At 43.3% G+C, this 17,909-nt stretch overlaps 1 protein-coding gene across 2 annotated transcripts in view; it reads right to left on the bottom strand.

The window, feature by feature from the left end:
• The window catches only part of dock4b (dedicator of cytokinesis 4b), a gene marked incomplete at both ends in the record, with an annotated part of 311,706 nt that overhangs the window by 125,805 nt on the left and 167,992 nt on the right, over nt 1–17,909 (bottom strand). For both annotated transcript variants that reach the window (XM_080753915.1, XM_080753916.1), the window contains 3 exons: nt 4,079–4,185; nt 6,739–6,901; nt 7,199–7,323. In XM_080753915.1, the coding sequence (XP_080610041.1) occupies nt 4,079–4,185; nt 6,739–6,901; nt 7,199–7,323 (395 nt within the window). The remainder of the gene's footprint in view (nt 1–4,078; nt 4,186–6,738; nt 6,902–7,198; nt 7,324–17,909) is intronic.

The raw sequence follows: 17,909 nt of genomic DNA, 5'->3' as shown, positions 1-17,909 counted from the left end.
TAGCACATCATTTTAAGTCTTTCTATGATGTCTGATATCGAGCAGGCAGCACACATTTATAAATGTACTATTTATTTCTGATTTTGTACTCTGGAATGTTAAAAAAGGGTATTTGTTTATAATTGTTCCACTAGTTTTACAATCTTTATGAAAATAGACGATCTACAAGCCACCACTCCTTGCAGCATGACATGTTGAGAGCTTGTAAATCTGCTCCCTTTACCTTATGACGTCTTTTTTTTCCCGCCCCCTGGCCCCTGCTACACATGAAGCACACACACACACACACACACACACACACACACACACACACACACACACAGACACAGACACAGACACAGACACACACACACACACACACACACACACACACACACACACACACACACACACACACACACACACTCCAGTGGTTAAGCTGTAGCTGCTAACGCTAACTCGATAGCTCTGCATCGGCGTCTCTGGCAACGTTTGTTGTTGGTCTTGGGAACGAGCGTGTGATCGCGTCTTTTTTGCTAGTTTTGCACTGTGCTGCTGTTGGGTCTGCTGGCTTTGCTTTCTTTCAGAGTTCACTCTGTTGTACTGCTGCTGCGGTCGTTGACTTGTGGGTGACCGTGGAGCAGACTCCTGGAATGGAGTGCTTATATCGGAGCGTTCTATCGGATGTTTTAGCTGAATTACGATATGATCCGATATACGTTTATAGGCTCATATCACGCAGATATGCGATATATATATATCGTATCGCCGCATCCCTACTTTGGTGCCAACTTGTTATAGTGCTCAGTGTGAATGAACGATGACTCTACTACACACAGTAATGGTAGTAGACTCATTGTTTACCTCCCGCTTCTCATTCCCAAGATGCTATTCTATTCTATTCTACTGTAAATAGTAAAGAAATTGCCGGCTTATTGTGTCTATAGAGCATCGCAGCCGAAGTGGTTTACTGGTGCCACTAAAAATCTCCCATTCATTTTCCCCATAGACTTTTTTCTCTTTATAATTTTTATCCCACAATTTTGTAACCCAGTGCCAATTGCCTATGTAATCCTGGGCTCTGCTCTCCCTCTGCCGCGCCTGGGGAGACAACGGACTGACCTCATGCCTCCTTCTATGCATGAGTAGTCCAAGTTGCTTCTTTTCACCTGACAGTGGGGATTTCCCTGGTTTTGGACTTTTACAAAAATATTTATTTATAACAATTATGTTAAACCTAAAACCAAACCATCCTGGATCTCAGTGAATCATGACCATAAAACCTTTAATTCTATATAAAAACACATTTTTTATATTTAATTATTTGATATACTACATTTAATAAATACCCTTTGTTTAGCGACTTTCAAAATGTTCTTTACACAGAAACAAAGGTTTCATGGTCATGATTCACTGACATCCTGGATGGCTTTGGTTCTAGGTTTAACATAATTGTTATACATCTTTTTGTGAAAGTCTATGAGGAAATGAACGGGAGATCTTTTTGTGGCACCAGTAAACCACGCCCACTGCAATGCTCACATGCCCCCACCCAGTGAAATCAACATTGCTAAAATGGCTAAAACGATAGAAAGCAGTAAATGAAAAGAAGAAAAAAATAACACTCATCTTTTCTAATTACAATCCAAAACATGAACCCACGAAAAAAACAAAGTTGTCCTTTAAATTACCTCACAATGTGTTGCATTGTGATGCGATGTGAGTTCTTATTTTTGTTATTTTCTAAACAGGGTTTAAGTGTTTTGAGTGGTTAAAAATGTAAACCTGTCCTTTACAGTGTCTCAATTCTGTTACACACGACTGTGGGTCAAGCGTGACGATGAGTCACCTGGTGCCGCCGAGATGCAGTCTGTGGGCAGAGATTTATGAAGCTTACGGGAATTTTGTCTTTTGTTTTGGCTTCTAGGCATTGCACTTGTTCAACAGCGCCTCAAAATACTGTGTAGGCTGCAGGGACGTGCTGGGCCCCTGATTCAGCCCGGGAAAAAGAGTTGGAGAGCCCCTCAATGCGCGCTATAGAGAGAGATCTCTCTGTATATCGCTGCTGCTACTCAAAGATTTGTGACAAAGTGAGGCCAAGCCAGTGGGCCAATTACATGAGTTATATTTCGTCGTTGTCGGGTGGAAACCTTGTATGTCCAAAACCGTTTGTTTTGTATTTATCATTTTAAAAATGATTTAAACTAGTGAAAACAGCCGATCTACAAGCACACAACGCCTCACACTGCGAGGCGTTGTGTGCTTGTAGATCTGCTGTTTTCACTACTTTTGTGCGGCGTCCTTGTATGATGAAGCAGGGCTTTGCTTTGCGAAAAAATGTATAAATGTGAAACTTGGAGATACAAGGTTTCAGTGACGATTTACTTTGTTGGCCGCCCAGCCCCCAAAATGGACCGACATTTTATTTTTATTTTTTTTCCTAATGGCCGACCTGGACCGGCCAGGAATGAACCGGCCATTCGGGAGTTGTCCCGCTTTTCCCAATGGCCAGCACGTCCCTGCTTCTAGGCGTTGCACTTGTTCAACAGCGCCTCAAAATACTGTGTAGGCTGCACTCTGCCAGAGGCAGTCAACCATAGCTGCAATCACCTACGCTGTAATTACATTGTAACAACACTGCAAAGGTGCCTATTATGCTATGCTGCACATTGCAGCACGTAACATGTTATGATGCTTACTGTAGTGTATACTGTATATCTCAGTTGGGACGGACAGACAGACGGAGAGATAACTCATAAACATAATGTCTCCAGCAACGGTGGTCGCCGGGGCAAGCAAAAGATATTCTGAGGACACATTTGTATATTGTTACTGTCGTCTTTTACCGTACTGTATGTCCAAAACTGTTACTTTTCAGGAAATTGGATCCAATGTATTATTGCACCTTTCAAAGTATTTCAAAAAGCAGCAAACATTTGAGCTTGAATTTGTCAGTTTTTCTTTTTTTGCAGTTATTTGTACAATGGTAAGGGGAATTAAACTAATTTACTGCCATTTTGAACCCCCTTCTAATGTCCCTTCTAACTGTCGGCATTTTGTATACCTTTAACGTGGGCGCGTGTGTGCACATCGTGCAAGACGGTTCTCGGATCGCGTTCGCTCTACGATCATGCCGTGGTAAGCAACAAAAAAACAACAGCCCTCCATAGTCCATAACGATCGTGTCTGCATGCACGCTGTTGTTGCGTAACAAGGAAGTGAATGCGTTCAGAGACAGGATACAGAGGGTTGTTGTCCCGCCCTCTGTTTCCGTTCTGTGAACATCCGTATCCGGTTTCAGTGGATAGTGCGGCTCTATAGAGAAGAAATAATGGCGGATCGGCAATCATACTTTAATTGTTTTATAGCGATTAAAATATATTGACAGCTCGTCACTCGTCATAGGCGCAGTGGACACACTTAAATAACTCGTCAAACTAGTCATAGGTGGTCAATGAGTTAATGCCAACTAACCTCTCTCTGCCAGGTTTTTAATTACTTTTGAAAAAATATACAGTATAATAAAAAAAATCTATCAAATCCGACCAAAAAAGGTGCACATTGATGTCATAGAATCAGGGGGGAAAATTGTCCAGTTTCGATAATCATTAGGTAAAGTTACATCATGTTTAATGCAGCCTGCATTTTTTTACAAAATGAATTATTGAGAGTCAATGGTGAGTGTGTCCACACACACACACACACACACACACACACACACACACACACACACACACACACACACACACACACACACACACACACACACACACACACACACACACACACACACACACACACACACACACACACACACACACAGGATCATTGACAACACCTGCAGTGCTGTAGAACAGGCAGAGACCAAGTCGGACTGCATGCCTTGGTGAACAGCACCCTCTAGTGGACTCTCGTCAAACTACGTCTTTGGCACGGAGGGTTATGTAAGCGGAGGGTTATGTAAGCACTCTCGTCATTTTACGTCCCTGGCAGTTAATAATACAAAGTTGAAATAAGGCTTCTACCCAACAGTGGATACATGTTATATTGCATTGCATTATAGCGTAGTGTAGTAGTGTTGACCTTTAGCAGGTGTTACCTTGTGTATGATGAGCTCATGGGTCCCGTCAGGAAGCGTCCGGCCATCCTCCTGCATGAGAGGGACGAAGGAATATCCAAACAGCTTCTTCTCTCCTTTGTCTTTTGCTGTCAAAAACACACAACACAGGGACGCTGTTACAGCCAAAAAACACAACACAGGGAAACTGAATACCATAGCTGAATGGGTAGAGACATGTCTGAGAAATAGAAGGTCCCATGCCCGAGTCCCAGACGCGGCTAGGGCTACGGCTGTCCCGTAGCAAGACACTTGACCCCTAACTGCTCCCCCCCAAGCGCTTATCATGACCGCCTGAACAGCCATCAGTGGAGCTGAAACTGAGTTTCCCCTGTGGGGACTAACAAAGGTCTCCCTTTCCTCACTTACGGTACCTAAACCATTACAAGCGGAACACTGATTGTCACTTCTCTCATACTGTAGGTTGGACATGCACCTCCCAAAAGAAATGTACGGATTGGAAGAGGCGGTTGTGTCATAACGTTACTCCTCTTAGCAGTGTAAACCCCTTTGGTATTTTTCTGCACCATATTTCTGCTGTGCCTTGCATGTTTCTGTGTATATTATGATTATATTGCGTACACTGCCAGGCTTTCAAACTAGGCTGTCCTTAAAGTATTGGAGGGATATTGAAATGTTTTAGTTTAACTGTTGAATCTGCTTAAAAGTTTTACTTTCATTTAAACAACAATAAACAAGAGGGAGAGCTATACTGTGAGGCGCTGGTTTTCAGCCTCCTATCATAGATCCCACCGGTGTCAATATTCATGGTATCTCAAGTGTATTATTGCGATTAAACCACAGTTTGATCAATAATATTTATGATTAGAAAGCAAAAAGAGTGGGGAGAAAAAATGGTAGGGGCCACTGTTGCTATAGGTGAGGTAAATAAGCGCTGTATTGTGGAATATTGGCCTCTCAACCAATCTAAACGCGAGCTCGGAACTAACTGTGGTATAATATCTGTTCAGTGATACAGAACTTTGTAAGTAGCTCATATGAAATTATACTTAGCTTACAATAGACTTACAAGGATGGAAAAACACCATTACAAAATTGAACACTCTGCATTTTGTGCGAGCATTGTGTTGCTCCCCTCGGGCTCACTCGATGGCTTTTACCTTCACATTTTCCTGCAGTCTAATAACGTTCCATTTTATAAGTCTCCTTCTGGGTCTTAACAGGGAGAGAGAGAAAAAACAGACTAAACATTATCACAGTCGAGCTAGCGGGTTTATTTGGGCCAATAAATCATTGTAAGATCTGTTCTTTTTTTTGTGCAGCGCTGCTTTTCATAACCGAGTGACAAAACGATAATGAACATAACAGCCCTGTTTTCACTACTGTCCAGAGTGTAAGGCGAGTCCCGAAAGGCTCGCTCCATTTGCGCCGGCAGCTCAAGAAACTCCCGAAAGTCAAATTAACAGCACTGACACAGCAGAACAAGTGCAATAACAGTGCAAGTTTAAGAAATAAAGTCAGAAGATAACAGTTTTTAAACATAATTTCCCTCTAACTCATTTAAGGGCTTCGGTGTGACCACATGTCTATCATAAGGACCCCCCCCCCCCCCCCTGTGAGTGTTAATCTAATAATCTAACTATAAATTTAGCGAATGTCTGTCTGACCATCTGCAACATCACTGATACTACACAGTTTCACCGCCATGGTAACCGTCTGTCTGCATGCTGACATCACGTCATACTCTGACATCATAGTACTGACATCACAGACTGGCCTGGACACGGAACACCATGTATGGGCATAAAGATCTGCCCAATGGGCACTCCAACATGGAACACCATATATGGGCAAAAGATCTGCCCAAAGGGCACTCCAACATTACTTCTGAGACTCCTACATTCAATCTCTCGGATACTGCGCACACCCCTGTACACCCCTACAACCTTTTCTGGCCGCGACCCCCAAAATAATCATATTTTAACTGGGGACCCCCCCACCCTGACGAGCACTAAGAGTTGAGCCATTACATTTTGTATAACACGGTTCTATTGTGAAAATAGCAGATCTACATGCTCAACCCACAGGTTGAGAACCACTGATCTATGCTACAATCTGTGTTTGGTCTCATTAGGAGGTTTGAAGGTGGACAAACTTGTCTAATTATGGAAACACAAACATGCTCACTCAAGCATTCCCTCACCCTCACCCCTCTCTCTGTTTCTCCCTCACCTCCTGCGAACGCACGCACGCACGCACATAAACATTGACGCAAAAAACCTAACCAATTAAGCCTGATCATGTCATTGCCAAAATAGACAACAGCAAACAACAAACCATAACTAAAGCCTAACACCCAACCACGTCCCACGCGCACTCATCTTCCACACCATGTCACACCCAGAGCCTTGTATTCACAGAGAGTCATGCCACTTACGTTCACTTCATGGGGTCAGGTCTACCACATACACATCTATTGTCGAATAGTGACAAACCGCTGAACCCGGAAGTTTACAGAATGCATTGGAGTGTATGAGGGAAAAGTGACATTTCGAGTTACATGCACCACGTGACCGGTGCCGTTTCTGACCCCGCGTTGACAGAACTCTCTGTACAAGGCTCTGGTCACACCCATCCAAGTCACACCCACACATGCACCAAAGCGACCACGCAGAACTTACTGGAGCAGTGTCGGAACTCGAAGCGCACGTGTGAGCCGCGGAACACGTCCACGGGGATGGGCAGCTTGATCTGTTCGGCCCAGCGCGGGCTGTTGTTGTGGTAGAGGACCAGGGAGTGGTACTGGTCCGCCCCGGGCTCCCCGGAGCCCGCCGCCATGCAGCTCTGGAGAGAGATGGAGAAAGACAGGGAGAGAGAAGAGGGAGGAGAAAGAAAAGAGTAATGCAATGTAGAAATACTCTGTTACCTGCTTCTGCAGATCATTTATGGTTTAAAGAAAGTCGTATATATATTTCACTGTATTCCAGATAAGCAAAAAGTGTCTATTTTTCTAGAGCGACACTGAATGATAAAACAGGAAGAGACTTCTTAACATTATCAGTAAAGGAGCGTGCGTCTCTTTTTTCTTTTTGTCAGGCTTGCTGAAGGACAGGGTGTGACAGAAGTGATAGGTTTCTTTACCTTGAGAAGCAGTCCGTCCGCATCCAGCACGTAGACGGTGATTTCCACGTTGCGCGCCACGCTCTTCCCGCCCTTCTCGAACTCTCCTTTCTCCAGGGTCATATAGAGGTCGTTCCTCATCTCTCCTGCAGGGGGACAGGAGCAGAAATGCATCCACAATGAATACAAGCAGAGCACTTCTAAGGTCATATTATTGGCACCTAGTCACATTACTGGACTATTAAACTCCAATGGTCCAGGCCGCCACGCCCAAGTTTCTGCTTACACTGTAAAAAGTGGGACTGGAGGGAATTAATATTTAGTAAATAAATAGAGTAAATTACACACATTAAAAAGGACTATGTGCAGTTTACAATAAAAGAGAGCTGAATTCAACTATTAATGTATTATATTTTACTAAATTTTCTTTGAACAAAATAAGGTGCTAATCATTGAGTAGAATGCAATAGTATTTTTGAGTAATTTCAAATATGCAGAAATAATGTAAGTTTTACTTATAGGGGAGAAGCCCCTATAATGAATTATTAATTGCATTTTACTCCATTTTGTTTGAATAAAATCAGCTCTCAATTATTGAGTAGAATTTATTTAAATCTGTCACTAATGTCATAGATGCCGAAAATTGGTAGAATTCCAAGAGAGTTCCAAATGGACCCTTATGTGTATGTAACTCTGAGGGTGTACAAATGGAACCAAATAGCCTGTTAGCCATTTGTACACTCTCAGAGTCTATCACCTCTCTTGGCCGCTTTAAGCCCGGATCAGAGTCTACGGTGGAGACCTATCCACCGCAAATTTGAGGTGGAAAGCTTTCCACCTCAAGTCAGAAAATAAATGCAGGCCATCATAGTCACGGCCCACGGTGAAGTCCTTTACCCCGTCTAGACCGGTTCAGGTCGACCAATCAGTGAACGGGGTGTAGAGCCTGCCTGTCTGATAGTAAAAACAGAGAGATGTGTTGGGACTCACGGTGGAAAGCTCTCCACCGTGAGGAATGATGTAACGTTGTAGTTTCATGACTCAAAAAGACTCGAAAAGACTACACCGCGGTGTAAAGCCTTCCACTGCGGACCCGACTATGATCCGGGCTTCAGGACTTCCCTTCCCTTCATATCTAGAAACAACCTGTTCATGCTTTTAATACTGCTTGTATTTACATGTATGTCTAACTTTGATACAGGTCAAAGTACTGTATTCTCCATTCTCTTTTGTTTAAAATTAGTAATGGGGGTGTGGGTGGGAGATTTTGAGCAAGCCAACTGTACCTGTACATGTATGTATTGTGTGTTTTTGTACTGTATATAATGTTTTACTTACAGTATGTGTATTTGTATTGTATGTAATGTTTTACTTACAGTATGTGAATTTGTTTTGTATGCAATGTCTTACTTATGTGTATGCAGCATCCCATCTAAAATGAGATGCTGAATCTCAAGGGTCTATCCTCTCAATAAATTCGGACCAAATTCTGACTGTCACTCGATGCTCGCTGTACACAACACGTACGGCAGTGACCTTGCATCTGTCAATTACGAATGAACCTCCTGCACTTCTTTCTGTGTTTTTCTCTTGCATTGATTTAATATCAGTCTTGAAAGCTGACCTTTATAACATGACGTACAGTGGATATATATCAAACATCAGCTAAACCGACTACCATTTCTCCCTCAGATCTGTTCAATTCTGACCTCCCTACCAAGGCTAGACAACACTCCAGTGATCACTGCATATCCATCAACCTGCAAAGCAACTGGGGGGAGGTGGAGGGGGCGGGAGGGGGTGTGACAGGTACTGTCACCACGAGTCCCCACTAGGCTTAGATTGAATACCACCCAAAAAAACTATACGCCCGTGTCTCCTTCTCAGCTTTGTCCACTGTCCCAGCACATCAGAATGTGACATATCTGTCACCACGCTACATCCAATCCGTCTGTCAAGCTGTCAGGCCAGGTCAGCAGGACCCGTGTCCCCCTGCAGACACTGACCAGGGGTGACAGGGGTCCAGATCAGGGCATGGAGAGATGTGATTGTTCTCTTAGGTGAAATGACGAAACTATGCCCTCAGCAATCAAGCTGTCATATACCAAAGAATATACTGTCAGGTTTATGCTAAATATTATCAGCTTCGGCCATATATTGTACACACACAATTGTGCTTGCATTTCATAATCATTAAATGTCACCAATGTACCTGAATAATTTAGTCAACATTGGCTGAAACCCATTCTGTGGTTAATAAGAAATGGTTGTTTGAATTTCAGCAGTAAATCAATCTGTTTTTTAGGGAACTATTTTCTACCAGATATTTCAAATCAATCACTGATTTAAAATGCATTAAAAAAAGAACATCAATTGAATGTAACTTTTGACAGAAAGAAATTGGTGCAAATTACCAATCTTAAGCAAGTTGAGAAACACTATTAAACAGTTTTTATTTGCTAGTGTCTGCCCCCCATGACTCGCACCAAAATGATCTAGGTGCCGGAAATGTACCAGAGATTTATTCATTTACAACTATGTATTTTAGTGTTAATAAATACTGTCTCCAAAACATCCTCAGGTGCTAAGACCAAGGCATTCTTTTTGATCTGTATTTCGGTATAGACCAAGGGTCTTCAACAGGGGGTCCGGACCCCCTAGGGAGTCCTCAGAGTTACTGCAGGGGGTCCTCCAAATCTTTGTGTGATAGAAACTTTTGTTTTAAACACTTGAACCCTAGTGTCCATATTCTGAGAACTTTAGCCAAAAATAGCAAATCTACAAGCTCATTGTTTGACAGCAAAATCAGATCAGATCTGTAGATCTGCTATTTTCGGCATAGGTTTGGTGTAGAGGGGAAAAAGAGCAGACTAAGTAGAGAGTGAAAGGTCAAGTTTATTAAGTGTTGACGCCAGTTCAAGTGGTTAAATATCTGCAAACCCAAATTGACATGAATCCAAAATACACTGATGATTGTGCTGTCAAACTATATGGAATCTATGATAAGGTTGTGGTGGGTCCCTGCTTCATCTCTCTCTCAACTAAGGGGTGCTTGGCCTCAAAATGTTGAAGACCCCTGGTATAGACAAACACTGTAATGACAACAGAGCTACATAGGGTTGCCAACTCCCAGAGTTTCAAATACGGGACACTTTCTAAGGAGACATGCGCCGCCATAGGCGGCGCCGAAAAATCGGATATTTTCGTTTATAAAGTTGGCTAAAACGGGTATTTTCCTATATTAAATCATATTTTTCCTTTCACAATATTAATTCGGGTGTCTTTGGGGCGAAAAATCTGATATTTTTGGTTATAAATTGGCTAAAACGGGTATTTTCCTCTATTAAATTATATTTTTCCTTTCACAATATTAATTCGGGTGTCTTTGGGCCAGCTAACCTATTACCTTAAAATCATGTAGTGTAGTCCTATATTGTATTTCTCTCAATTTTCCAAAACATATCGCCTAGGTCTACCTGGTCCTAATGTGCCCACTCTCTGGTTACCCAACACTAGTTTAATCATATTGGCATACAGCAATAACCATTTTAAAAACAAAATCAACACATGCTTATTTCACATACCAGCCTGTCTGGGGTCGCTTTAGTTGGCAGACAAGATTACTGTAGTGTTCCCAGGAATACCAATATCCATGGCTTATTTTCTGTTGCTTGCCTGCTTTTTCACCTTTTTGTTTAGCCTATCACCTATCATATTCATGTCTAATATGTTTGTACACAATCTTCTGGCACACGTTTTTTTTTAAGACATTAAACAATGTTCTGAGCCGAGCACTGTCGTATGGTCGCTCGCACGCACTCGTATCGTCTCTCGCAGGCAACTTGTGGAGTGAACCTACAGCCCATGCTTGGGAAGGGAGTGTGTAGGGGGCGGAGACTGTGTCTTAGCAACACTGTGTTAATAAGCCAATCAGCTGCTTACAAACAGCGCAGCGCCTCTCACAGCAATGGGATGCAGCACTTGTCGTCTCAGAGGAGAGCAGAGTGGAAGTGGAAGCTCTCTGACAGGCAGAATCGCTGTCATTTCTCAATTAAATCATCCCGTCATTCATATTTATCCCCCAACCTTAAAATACGGGACAAAGAGCGTCCCGTTTCAGTTCAATACGGGACACGTCTTTTAGTTTCCAAAAAAGGGACGATCCCGTATTTTACGGGACGGTTGGTAACCCTAGAGCTACAAGAGGTGTTGCCAAAAAAAGGCTAAAATGAATGATACACAGTATGACTTGGAAGTGGTTAAGCAGTATTGCTGCTTTGATAGTGTGTGTTGCTGTAATGAGACTTTCAGTAGGAAAAAAAAGATGTTTTCCGTGTGGCAGGTGTTTACTATTATCCTTCACACTGAGCCAGTGAGAGAGGACATACAGTACAAAGTTATTACAGCACAAGGAAACACAAAAAAATATGCCACATAGACAAGGACACCCAAAACATACAATATACACTGAGACAGAATAGTACACAAGGACATAGAGGTTTGTTTGTGTGCAGGCGCACGCACGCACGCACGTACGCAGTCTACGCACGAACGCACGCACGCACGTACGCACGCACGCACGCACGCACGCACGCACGCACGTCAAGTATATGTGTAAACAGATAACCGCACATGCACCCCCCTACACAGCACCCCCCCCCCACACACACACTACTGTATGTACATGGTTGATGCTAAGTCCTACAAAACCGAAAACCTGAGATAATACCCAAGAAAGACCTGAGTCGGGTTTGGGTCCATGCTTTATTGTGGTCTGTTTGGTCTAAGTCGGGTCCTGTTCTATTACCATGTTCTGTTTATCATTATATCGTCACTGTTTGGCAGAAACCTCGCATCTCCAAATTTCAAATTTGTATGTTTCTTCCTAAATTAAAGCCCTTCATCATACAAGACTGTCGCACAAAAGTAGTGAAAATAACCGATCTACAAGCACACAATGCCTCACGGTGCGAAGCGTTGTGTGCTTGTCGATCGGCTGTTTTCACTATTTTAAATAGTTTTTAAAATGATAAATACAAAACGAAAGGTTTTGGATACACAAGGTTTCCACCCGACAACAACGATATGTACCTGAGTGGATCCGAAAAGAGCTGTGATCAGCATTGATCAAGAGAAATAGTTTATTGTTCATGTATTGTTTATTTAGATCCCCATCAGCTACATTCCTGGGGTCCACACAGAAATAAATTGCATTACATAACACAAATACATTTTACAGTATAAGTAAACAGTTCAAATGCATGAACTGTTGTGCAATTTTATTTCAGTGATGATTCGGCTGACCTGGGATCAGATTGTTGCAGCACGAAGTAAGGGGGCGAGAGTGGAGCTGCGTGCCAGTGAGTTGAGTCAGAGTGGAGAAAAGGTACACAGTAGGGATGGATCAACTGATATAATGCTTTTGTTTTTAAATCATTGGGTACTTGTAAAAACAAATGCACTTATAACAAATCTGTGCCAAAAGGTTTTCTTTGTTAATTCATTTATATTCAATTTCAAGAGCCACACGCCTACGTTATAGGCCAATTCATCGCCGCAGGAACACACAATTGTAGCCTTAATTATCTACTTAACATACAGTCTCATCTTAATGTCACTTAACTACACCCCGCCCCCCTCCACCCGCCAGAACCAATCAGATCTCGGAACAACTTTCCCGGGTCCATTAGGTTTAGGTTGATCATTTTGGAGCCGTGAAGACATCCAGTTGATGCCCATCATTTTGCAATTTAAAATTGTGAGTGTTTAGCTCTTGAGAGTTCCTCTGAGATCCAAATGAACACTCTGGATTTTACAGTGAAACATAATTTAGTATTCTTATGTGTCGTGTTAGTGTCAGATATTTTGTTTTCTTTTGTATGTTGTACTGTATTTTTGTTTTGTCTGAGTGTATGTATAACTTGTCTTGTATGTCTTTAAAAAAAAGAATGAAAAACAAAATAAACACATTGTTTAAAAAAGAAAAAAAAAGAAATGATTGTGATCCTCTTACAGTGCTGTGACCTGCCTATGAACTGAGGGGATATTATGTAAGGACAGTGTGTGTGATGCATGTGTAGTTTCCCATGAATGGACCGAGTGTACTCTATTGACTCAACGTATTCACCGCACCGGGCTAAAAGCGGAAGAGGCAATCAAGATATAAAACAGAGCGGGTCTCAGACTGCAGATGTCCCTGGTTATTTCAACAGATGCCTTTTAAGTCAATTATGGCTGCCAGTCGTTCTGGTGGCGCAAAAACCACAGTTGGCCACACCTACAACCAATACAACCGCATGCAACACACACCGGCAGTTGTTTTGACAACCAACTATCCAATTACAACACAGCCGCTCCTCCAGGTCATGGGATCAAGAGTGCTGACGCAGATATCCGTCCGAGTGATGGGATCGAAACAGCCCAGGGGGAGCTAAATATAAAGTTGGACACAGGCTCCAGGAGAAGTACTCCTCGAACATGTGAATGTCCCTGTGAAGAGTTGGGCTGTTTTATTTTGGACATTTAAACCACAGAGAATTATAAAAGTGTGGCTCGCAGTCTTATTTGATCTGTGTGCCATCAAAAACAGTCCAGTATATAGTTTTTGATCACTGTCTGTTTATCTCAATGGGGTTGGTGCGCATGGGGAATGCCAGGAAATACATGGGAAAACAGGACGCGACCGGATAAAAAGGCTTCTTATTAAAGAACACAGAGGATACGGGTAATTATAGAATGCCGTACTGTATTTAGACAGGAGTGAGACCTTATTAAGCACTTTGTGAAATCTGAATGTTGGTGTAGTTGTAGGGGGCTAATTAAGTCGTTCTGCCCGAACCCATGTAAACACGGGAACATGACGGTCGGGGCTTGGTCTCTACGACCATGTGTGATTTCATCATAACCCTTTGGGAAACTCGGCCAATAACTAGAAAGATGCAATTGGAAATTGCAAGTGTGGTTGCCATGACACGAATTTAGCAAATTAATGTTGTCTTAATTATTAATTCCCTAATAAATTAATGGCCATACATGGAGATCTCTGTGTCAGTCCTTGTCCCTTTTATGCCCATATGTGGAGATCCCTGATCCCTGTCAACTCTTTCTCAGCCTGAACGCACATATACGCATTATTGCGCAAGACTGGCCCAGCCTGGTCGCACATATACGCACTAGGTGATTAAAAACGCAATAAATGATAATGATTAAAAAAAAAATATCGGCACACCTTTTTTATCACCAGACCGGCTTACCCAAGTATCGGCACACCCCATCTGCGTGCGAGGAGGAGGGGGGAGGGCCCAGAGGGGGATGGGTGTTTTTTTGTCATGGACTTGTCTGTACACACAGCAGCCACTAGCTTAGCAACATTGACGGAGCCGATTGAAACGAAAATGCTTGGAGTTACGGTACATACCGAGATCATTGATTGTGACCACATTGACGTGCACGAAACGCGCACGCGAAGCTTCCCGGGGGGGGGGGAAGGCTCCGCCAAATCGCCACTTTATTCCAATGGGGAGCTAGAATCTTCGCTGGGTAAGTAAACATTAACCGACGAAAACAAAACAAAAAGAGACACGTGGGATGTGAAGATGTGCCGATGGCCTGAATGAATGAATGCACTCTAGATCATAATACAATAATAAAAATTCCCGGCTAATCTGAGGACAAGCCATTTTAGCGGAGACTGGGAAAGAGTTAAGCCCATATCTTGAAAAGTCTATGATGTCAGACATCTATGATGTCAGCCATCTCCATATTTGGGAAAAGTTTCATTTTTTTAAATTAAAGTCAATGGAGAAAATATCGAAAATAGCAGACCTCCAAAGCTCACAATGCGTTGCAGCGTGACGCATTGTGTGTTTAGTTACTTTCCACCACCGGGGGTCTTCTACGAGGAAGGAAGGTTCTATGGAAATGAATCCTCTGAAAGGAGAGGATGCCTCCTCCTTACAGGAAGCGGTGAGGAGTGAACACAGCGTGGCTTCCTGCCATAAGAGAAGTCACATAACGTCACTGTAAGGTGGAAAACCTCATAATGCAAAACGCATTCACATCTCTATCTCTGGGGTCGAGATTGATTTTCCTTTGCTTAACAACAGTTACCATGGCAACACTCAGGCTTTTAAAACAGGACACAGACACAATACTGTACCTCTTGCGCGCGTGCGCGCGCACACACACACACACACACACACACACACACACACACACACACACACACACACACACACACACACACACACACACACACACACACACACACACACACACACACACACACACACACACACACACACACACACACACACACAGTTTCCTAACAAAAGAGAGAAAAGGGGAAGTGGAGAGGGTCAGAATGGTACTGATAGATATGATAAAGCACGGGTGGTTAAAGAGAGATTACAGAGAGAAAGAGAGACAGCCAGGGAAGCCTACAAGGAGACAGATGTACATGTGTCCCCCACCCCCCCAAATCCAATATTCCCTGGAAGGTACGGTACATGTTTGTTTGTTTTAGCTGCACTAGCCTAAACCATGGATCTTTACCACGTATTTGCTTGTTAAACACGACATACTCGACATAGTTCGATCTTTACCACGTATTTGCTTGTTAAACACGACATAGTTCGATGTATACGGTGTACAGCGAAAATAGCCAATATACAAGCTCACACAACGCGGCACGATGTAATGGGTTGTGAGCTTATACGTAGGTATGCTACTTTTTTAAATGTCATGGAGGACATGGCCAAAACAGGGATACCAGATTGGGTTTGTGTGATATGGATGGTTATAATTATTATATATTATTTTGTATAGGCCTATGACTATAAATCACGATTTCCAAGTGTATTTGTTCACTGGAGGACATGAGCACAAAAAACAATGTTGATGTCCTGCCACTGACCTGTCTACACGCAACTAATGCATTGTTAGAGTAGTGCAACATAGGGATCCTTTTGTACACAAATAATGTATTGGTTGATAATGATGAGCAGACCGATATATTAAGTGTGTGTGTGTGTGTGTGTGTGTGAGTGAGTGAGTGAGTGAGTGAGTGAGTGAGTGAGTGAGTGAGTGAGTGAGTGAGTGAGTGAGTGAGTGAGTGAGTGAGTGAGTGAGTGAGTGAGTGAGTGAGTGAGAGAGAGAGAGAGAGAGAGAGAGAGAGAGAGAGAGAGAGAGAGAGAGAGAGATGACAAGAGATGAACGGAGCCAGACAAAGAGTGAGACACAGGGAAAGAGAAGAGAAGGCAGCAGAGATGGACACGGCCAGAGAGAGAGAGAGACCGCCAGACAGACCACCAGACAAACAGACAGAGCACAGACAGACAGAGAGAGAGAGAGAGAGAGAGAGAGAGAGAGAGAGAGAGAGACAGAGAGAGAGAGTGAGAGAGTGTGAGTTTGGCACACAAAGAGAGAGACAGAGAGTGGCATTTCCCCTCTGAGCCCAGGGGCAAACTAGCAGGAAGCAGGGTTGGTCATTACAGTCTGCTGGTGAGACAAAGACAGGTTGATGAACAATCAATCACAACCCCCTCCCTCTCTGTTCCCTCACTCACAAAGAAACCTATTTTTTGCCAAATGTGTCCAAAAGTGCAAGACAAAGCCCCCTGATGTCGAGTATAACATATAACATTAATGAAAGAAAGAATGAATGAACATAGGGAAAATTCCCCTGTCCAGAATGGCAGGTTCGGCCGAGTCCACCGCTTCAATCTTTGCACAACAGGCTGGGGTACCACGATGCACCACGAATACACACCTGAACGAACACATCGATATGACATCGAATGCATACGTGCAATAGCCTCCGTGTGTTTAGCCTTACTGAGGCAACTAGAATGCTCTATTCTCTATTTTATTGTCCCCCACAGTGAAGCCACCCCCCCTCCCCAACACACGCGCGCGCACACACACACACACACACACACACACACACACACACACACACACACACACACACACACACACACACACACACACACACACACACACACACACACACACACTTAAGGAGCGTAGCAGGGAGGCTGTTGTCATTCAGAGACGATGCGCTCTTTGTCACTTCCCTTATCTGCCTTCGACAAGCGCCAATATTTCACCTTTACGAAGGTGCCCCCCCGACCCCTTCCCGCCGCACCCAGGGCAGAGATTCAAATGTCACTCTGTACAATGTACACAGCCAATAGGTGGTGGGGGAGCTTCACTAAGCGTTACCGAGGCAACCGGGTAACAAGAGGAGGGGACTGTGGAGGAGTTTGCGTGAGGCCCTTGGGCTGGAAAGCACACAAGGATGGTGGAGGGGAACTAGCAGTGTTAGGCATGCATTGACAGAGCTGAACGTGTGCTGTTATACTTACGGGGCAACTCTGCTAGCTCAAGCTGAGGAGATGCAAATCTCTACACTGTCTCTTTACTGTCATACACCTGTAAGATGCCTAAGGGCGACAATCGAGGTCACACCATGTCTTGGCCATCTGGCCAGTGATGAATATCGGACCAGTCTATCTTTAGCCATATAACACAAAAGTAACCCCTCAATTTAAGAGTGTGTGTCATTGTAAAGTTACAGTAACACTCAAAGGATGAATTCTGTCTCTGTTCCAGTCCTGTGCTATCGTCTAGAAAGCTTGCAGATCTGCTATTTTCTGAACAGTACCTAGTACCACTAGAAATCGTTTAGCAACACCTACTTCAGTTCAAAACAAACACATGACATGCATAA

The sequence above is a fragment of the Nannobrachium achirus genome (assembly GCF_963921795.1).
Source record: "Nannobrachium achirus genome assembly, chromosome: 23".
Lineage (NCBI taxonomy): Eukaryota > Metazoa > Chordata > Actinopteri > Myctophiformes > Myctophidae > Nannobrachium > Nannobrachium achirus.
This window is presented reverse-complemented; position numbering and strand designations above follow the sequence as displayed.